This window comes from Apium graveolens, chromosome 9 (genome assembly GCF_009905375.1).
Source record: "Apium graveolens cultivar Ventura chromosome 9, ASM990537v1, whole genome shotgun sequence".
Classification (NCBI taxonomy): Eukaryota; Viridiplantae; Streptophyta; class Magnoliopsida; order Apiales; family Apiaceae; genus Apium; species Apium graveolens.
In genome coordinates this window covers 4,890,631-4,897,279 of record NC_133655.1, presented here as the reverse complement: position 1 = coordinate 4,897,279, position 6,649 = coordinate 4,890,631, and the positions used below count along the sequence as shown (strand labels likewise).

General features: G+C 32.8%; 1 protein-coding gene across 1 annotated transcript; it reads left to right on the top strand.

The window, feature by feature from the left end:
- Nucleotides 1–258: 258 nt before the first annotated feature.
- LOC141686768 (uncharacterized) lies at nt 259–5,454 on the top strand. The gene is made up of 8 exons (XM_074491826.1): nt 259–699; nt 795–1,097; nt 1,829–2,112; nt 2,404–2,532; nt 3,202–3,324; nt 4,343–4,450; nt 4,788–4,966; nt 5,070–5,454. The coding sequence occupies exons 1-8, from the start codon at nt 543–545 to the stop codon at nt 5,191–5,193; spliced, it is 1,407 nt and encodes a 468-aa protein (XP_074347927.1). The 5' UTR covers nt 259–542; the 3' UTR covers nt 5,194–5,454.
- Nucleotides 5,455–6,649: the final 1,195 nt, after the last annotated feature.

Here is a 6,649-nt window from a genome sequence, read left to right as displayed (position 1 = left end):
ACTTCAAAAAAAATATATTTTACACAAAAGAGCGCGATGAGATAAGGAGATAAGGGTTTATCTCTTGTGGTCCCAGATTCTGGGTTCGATTCTCGCTCAGCCCGAAATTTGTTGGGACTGGTACTCAATTTTAAGGCATATAAGCCAAATTAGTAAAAAAAAATACGCAAAAATTTCTCCAAATTCAAATTCAAATTTAAACAGGCCCAATATAAAACAACCCGAACGGCCCAATTCCTGATTTTTAAATCTACGAATCAAACAGATCCATCTCGCGCAATCACCTGTCTCTCTCGTCTCTGGCTCCGTCCATTTCTCTTTTCAAACAGTGAGAGAGAGATATATAAAGAGAGAGAGAGATAAAGAGTGGGAGATTTGAGAGAGATAGGGAGAGAGAGAGAGAGAGATTTGAGCGAGATAGTGGGGGAGAGAGAGATTTGAGAGAGAGAGAGAGAGAGAAAGAAAGAGAGGGAGGGAGGGAGGGAGAGAGAGAGAGAGAGAGAGAGAGAGAGAGAGAGAGAGAGAGAGAGAGAGAGAGAGAGATGGGTGGTCCACAAGTAACACTCCCCGTCCGTACAATTTCACAACAAACTTTCAACGATACAGTTAGAGAAAACATCGAAGATCTCGGAATGGACCCCACCGAAGCACTACAAGACGCTATCGAGACTCTCACTCTTCAAGGCGTCGATCTCTCTGGTACATACATATATACACACATACTGATTTTGAACTATTCAGCTACTTTTGAACTGATCTGTGTGTAATTGTGTCTATTTATTTACATATTGTAGGTATTGTTACTTGTGTTCCGGGGGAGAGTAATCCAGTGATCGAGTGTTTGAATAAATTAAAACAGTTTGAAATCGATTCGAGTTGCGATAATTCTAAAATTAAGAGTGATTTTGATTTGGAGGAAGTGATTGGAGTTTTAAATGAATTGACGGAGTTGTGTGGTGTTGAGGGATCGGGGAATGCTGCGATTGCTACTAGAAATGGTGGATTGGAGTTAGTGTGTTGTATTTGTTCGAGAGTTCCTAGTGGTTGCGGAAGGGGCTTGGTTTCGTGTTTGAATGCTTTGGCTTATTTACTTCACGGTAAAGTATTACTTATCGTATTGTTTGGAAACTGTATTGTGTTTTATATGTTTTTGTGCGTATTGTTGGTTAATACTTGCGGAAATGTTTTAGGTTATTAGGATATGGGATTTAGGAAAATTCATCGCGTTGCATTATTGATCAATGTTGTTATTGTTGTCGTGAGGTAGCAACAAGAAGTTATTGGATTCGATATTGAGTGTTGACTATAGGCTACATTATTTTGCGCAAAGTTGTGTCTCGGTTTTTCTTATTTAGTCTGAAAATGAAGATCTGCGTGATTAGGACATACTATAATGGAATTGAATTTATTTGGGCTACATTATTTTGCACGAGGTTTTGTCTCGATTTTTCTTATTTAGTCAGAAATTGAAAATATGTGTGATAAGCTATTTACTGCAGAGTATTTTGAAGCGTCTAGAAAGGAGTCATGGTGAGTGTTGTTAACATATTGTTTTTGATAATGAACACGACTGATAGAATCACAAGCATGTGCTATATCTCTTTATGATTAATATGCGGGGGATTCGTAACTTTTAATGTACTTATCATACTTGCATGATGTTGCAATATGTGCTCATCAATAATTTATATGTACAGAAAAAGTGTCGGAGACCCAGAAATGATATAGTTGCATGACAATGAATGTCATAAGCAAAAGTGGTATGACATGAAATTGAATCTTATTTTGATTAGAGCTTCAAATTGACGTTTAAATCTTTTGTTTGCAGATCTTCAGTGTACTGAAATATTTCGAACTAGCAATGGACCAGAGGTTGTGATGCGCATTCTAAATGATGGAACTGATAATGTTACAATGTTGAGTAGTGGTTTTTCAGTTATTGCTGCAGCTGCAACTGGTAATGAGGTCCTTAAGGAATTATTCATGGACCTGAAAGTTGATGAGCTAATGATCACAGTATTAAAAGAACAGAAGAATGAGCCTATTTCTAGTCTCTATGATGCTATACGAGTTCTATTATCTGCTGATGATAATCGAGTTGTGGCTTCTCAAGTAAGTAAATTGGTTGTTTTAATAAGTTTTGTACATTGTTGTAAATTGCAAATCAGTATGTTTTTTCACAGTTGCTAAAGAAAATAAGAACTGGAACTTAAAACTTTACAGTTAGGAGTTGGCTAATATTTGCTGTAATTATTCCCAATTAAACGATGAATTTGAGTTTTTATGAAAGCTGAAAGGGTATGCTTTAGCAAAGCAAAAGTTGCAGCATATTGATTCTTTCAAATCTAATAGATAGTAAATATAACTGAAAATGAGTTATAAACCTGTTTTATTATTATTTAGGTTTTTGGTTATGCCAGAAGATTTGCAAAGATCGGGATTGCTGAAGCCCTTGTGCGTTCTCTTCGTGATGGGATCCGTTCACCAAGTCTGGTATCTGCAAGCATTGCACTGAAGGCTGTTGCTGTCAATGTGAGTTCGTATTTAGAGTCAGCTTATCATTCATATCAATCATGATCAAGTATCCTATTTAATTTGTTATTATGATGTTTGGTGAAAGACAAGTTAACCAATGTAGCTTTTTTAGGACAGTATTTATTAGGACTTTTGAAACTTGCAAGAAACTTACAGCTGGTGAAGCCTTAAGTATTAATCTTGAACATTAAATACTGGAGAAGATACAGTATATGATTAGTGCTTTTTATGGTTTACCTCTTTTCTAATGTTTGTGTTTCATGTATAATCATGCGCCAGCCAATGGTTGGTTGGGAAATCAGGCTATGCATCATTTCCTAGGATGAGAACTGTATTTATTCTACTTTGTGTTTTTAAACCTATGCCCTAGTGTTAGTTCTTTCTCCAAGTTGCTGTTACGTTATTTTTGGTTGATCCCTGGTATCAATGTTGAAAGAAAAGTAATATTTTTTTCTCCTAGTTTAGTTGAGCATAAATCTTATGTTTATGTATGAGTTGTTTGTTTCCTTGATCTTTAAAGTTCAACTTTCATAAACAGCTGTGATTATGAATTATGCTGAGTATATAATGGTATATAGATCTGGAGTCATTCTCTTCTCTCACTAGTTCCTTATACAAATTTGGCATATTAAACAGTATGTTGATTGGTGCTGCTTTAAATTGTAGGATGAGATATGTAGGTCTGTAGCTGAGAGTGGTGGTATAGATGCAATTCTCTGTTGCATCAATGATAGCGGTGCACAGAGGAACCAAATCGTGGCACAAACTCTATGTTCACTGTTGAATAAGGTTCGCACTCTGAGCAAAGTTTATGTAAATTTTCTGCTTGTTATATGTATGATGCATAACTCTGGGCTATTCATAATAGCTAGTAGTCTTGGTGCAAAATTTAATGATCTATTTTATTTTTTTATCTTTTGATTCTAGATATTGAGAAAATATATTGAGGGTCTCTCAGATATCTTCCATGTCTCGCTGTATAGAGTAAACAGATCAAGTGAGATGTTAATTTGAGGTCTTACTGGAACATAGATACCAATTTGAGGTCTTACTGGAACATAGATACCAGCAGATGAACAATTAAGTTAGTATTTAATTTGTAATCACACTCAACAACTGTTACCAGCAGCTTGATGACCATAATTCCACTACTACACTTACTAATCAGATTGACCCCTTCTTCGAGTGAAGTAACATGTGTAATGGTTATGTTGTTGATCATTAATATATGCGACCTTGTACATATTCACTTCTAGGTTATATACATGTATTTTAGAATCCACTTCTTTGTATTGTCATGGAGATATTAGCTTAATGATGTTTTTGAGTTGGAGAGCAGATGATGCAAATTACACCAGTAATTAGGTATGCGACTTTATTGTTTTAGCCTTTAGGCGTTTTGCATTATAAGAATGAATAGCGTGCTAGTAGTCTTTATGCTCTAAAGTGTTATTTTTATTATTAGACCAGACCAGCTTAGAGGATACAATGCATTATTAAATAGGTATTTCCTTCCTTTGTAGCTGCACAACAGAACAGTAGCCAATAAGCTTAGAAACAATTTGATGAATTTGCAGCAAGTATGATTATAGAATTTAATTTAAAATTACTGTTTATCTTTCATCATTGATGCCTTGTAAAATTAATTAGTAAATTTTTGTTCTTACAAAGATAATTTATCTCACCAATGAGAACTATAGAGTTAGATAATTTGTTGTACGCTCACACTGGATGATGTTGCAAGATTTTTTTTAGTTTTTGTTCTGGTTGGAGCGCCATAAGCACTTATGGCACCTTTCTTGATTAGTTGGCAGGTAGTGATGCAAATAAGACTACTATTGTCGCGAAGGGAGGTATGGACAAGCTTATAACACTATCAACCAGATTTTCTGACGACCCATTTGTTCTGCAAGAGGTAAAGGACTTCTCGTATCTGTACACATATTGTTGACATTGTATTTTACGTTACGTGGAAATCATATTTTTTTGTTGTTATTAAAGCGAATGAACTGTTATTTAAATATATACATGTTGAGCTAGTTCAGTGGTCATTTTAGTGTAACCACAGGTATGCAAGTCAGTGTAACAAAGATAGAAATATGGAAGATTACGAGAAATCTGAAACAACATTTTATGTTGTTAGATGTTTATGTTCTTTTTACATGTGTTTCTTAAAGTAAAGAACATTTTGCAACTTGTAATGTGACTTTAAAGCAAGGCAAAGTAATTCAAATAAATCAACTTCTGTACAGGTTATGTCTATCATATGTACCCTCTCCTTAAGAGCACCTGATAATGCAACTCATGCAATTGAAGCTGGAGCTGGAGACCTTGCAATACGAGTTATGAATAAGTTTCCTGAAGTACCTCAGCTTCAGAAACATGCATGTCTCATGATTCGTAATCTTGTGGTTAGGAATCCAGAGAACAGGCAAGTCACCTCCTATGTTATATCTCATGTGTTTGTGTTGGGTCTAATCCATCGGGTCTGATCACATCAACTGGATCTGTAACCCACTTTTTTCATTGCACAGAACTCTGTTACTTGGTCTTGATATTGAGAAGATCATACGGACAGCCAAGAGAAATCATCCAAGCTGCAGAACTGCTGCTACGGATGCTCTCAGGGATTTAGGACTCGACAACTACAATGCATAGATCATGTCAACAAACTTCAAATTTCTGCATGCAACTCGGTTTTTTGTTGGATGTGTGCGAGGCAGGCCACTTGTATCATTTGATGGATCTCTGCAAACTGATGATCTATGGTTTTCGATATTTTTCAAGCTGCAGTGTAAAATTGTTATAGTATGTACTGTAAAAATGGTTGAATGTGGATTCATCAACCAGGTGTGATTGAATTGTGCGCAAGCAGCACAATCTGAAATGCTAGGGAGTATGAAAGTGGATTTGTATTAACTTTTCCATCCTTAAATTCCTGTTAAAAGGATTATTCTAGCTAGTATCATAACAGTAAGAAACAAATAATAACTTAAAAATACCAAATTTAAAGTGTGCAATAGCTGAAGAAAATATTTACTCTCTCGGTTCCACTTGATTTTTTACACTTAATTTTTTATATTGGGATAGGGATCGGTTCGTATTTTAAGGTTCCGGTAAAATTTGTTTCCTCAAATAATTTTAAATATTTTTTTATTTAAATAAAAATATAATATTTAAATTTTTATACAGAAAAAAAAAATCTAAAAATAAATTAAATAATTATATTTTATAATAATCTTAAAATGTGTGTCAAGGGAAAAAAGTACGTTCCTCTTGGACTTCTACGTTAGTTCCGTGAATATGTACAAAATTTAACTCACATGATTATCCAATCGAACTTACCAAGGGGAAAAAATGAACTCATATGTCAGGCGTTATATTTTTTTAAAAATATAATAACCGAAATGAGTTATATTTTATTTTTTAACGATAATCCCATTATTTTAATTATTAAAAATAAAAATATATATATTATATATATGCTAAATTATAAAATTGCTAATTTAATAGATATATTCTTCATAAATTACGACCAAAACTTATTATACTAAACTACTATCAAAGTCCTTCCTAATTCTTTATTATTTTTAATATAAATCTATAATTATTTTATATTAATATAAATAAATTAAAATTAATACATAATTGAATAAATAAAATATTAAATTTATTTAAATATTAACATAATCCGTGCATCGCACTAGATTTAAACTAATATTAAAAATTTCTTTGGGCAAAATATGAATGATGATACAGAGTTAATTTTTAAAAATTATCATGAATAAGTTTTCTTGGAATAAACTTTAAGGAAAAAGCAGAAGAAAACAATTAAAAAGTATTTTCCATTTAAAATAACTTATCGTCCATTTATTATTTTATTTTCAGAATTTGGGAAGAAAATATTAAAATCAGATCATCAAAACTTTTTCCATTTACTAATACAAAGTTACAAACTAATATTCTAAAACTCCCCAATTAATCCACAGTTATTTCTCTTTAACAAATATTTGGTCGATTTAATTTTTGAAATCCGATTAATATTTATAAATTATTTTTGAAATTTATATTTCATAATAAATAAGTTAAATAGATTAAATATTATTTAATATTT

What these genes read in the sequence shown, in the direction of transcription:
- LOC141686768 (XM_074491826.1), top strand. Translation starts at nt 543, where the DNA reads ATGGGTGGTCCACAAGTAACACTCCCCGTCCGTACAATTTCACAACAA. An exon ending in TGAAGGCTGTTGCTGTCAAT is followed by an intron (nt 2,533 to 3,201) that starts GTGAGTTCGTAT and finishes TTTAAATTGTAG; the next exon opens with GATGAGATATGTAGGTCTGT. An exon ending in ACCCATTTGTTCTGCAAGAG is followed by an intron (nt 4,451 to 4,787) that starts GTAAAGGACTTC and finishes ACTTCTGTACAG; the next exon opens with GTTATGTCTATCATATGTAC.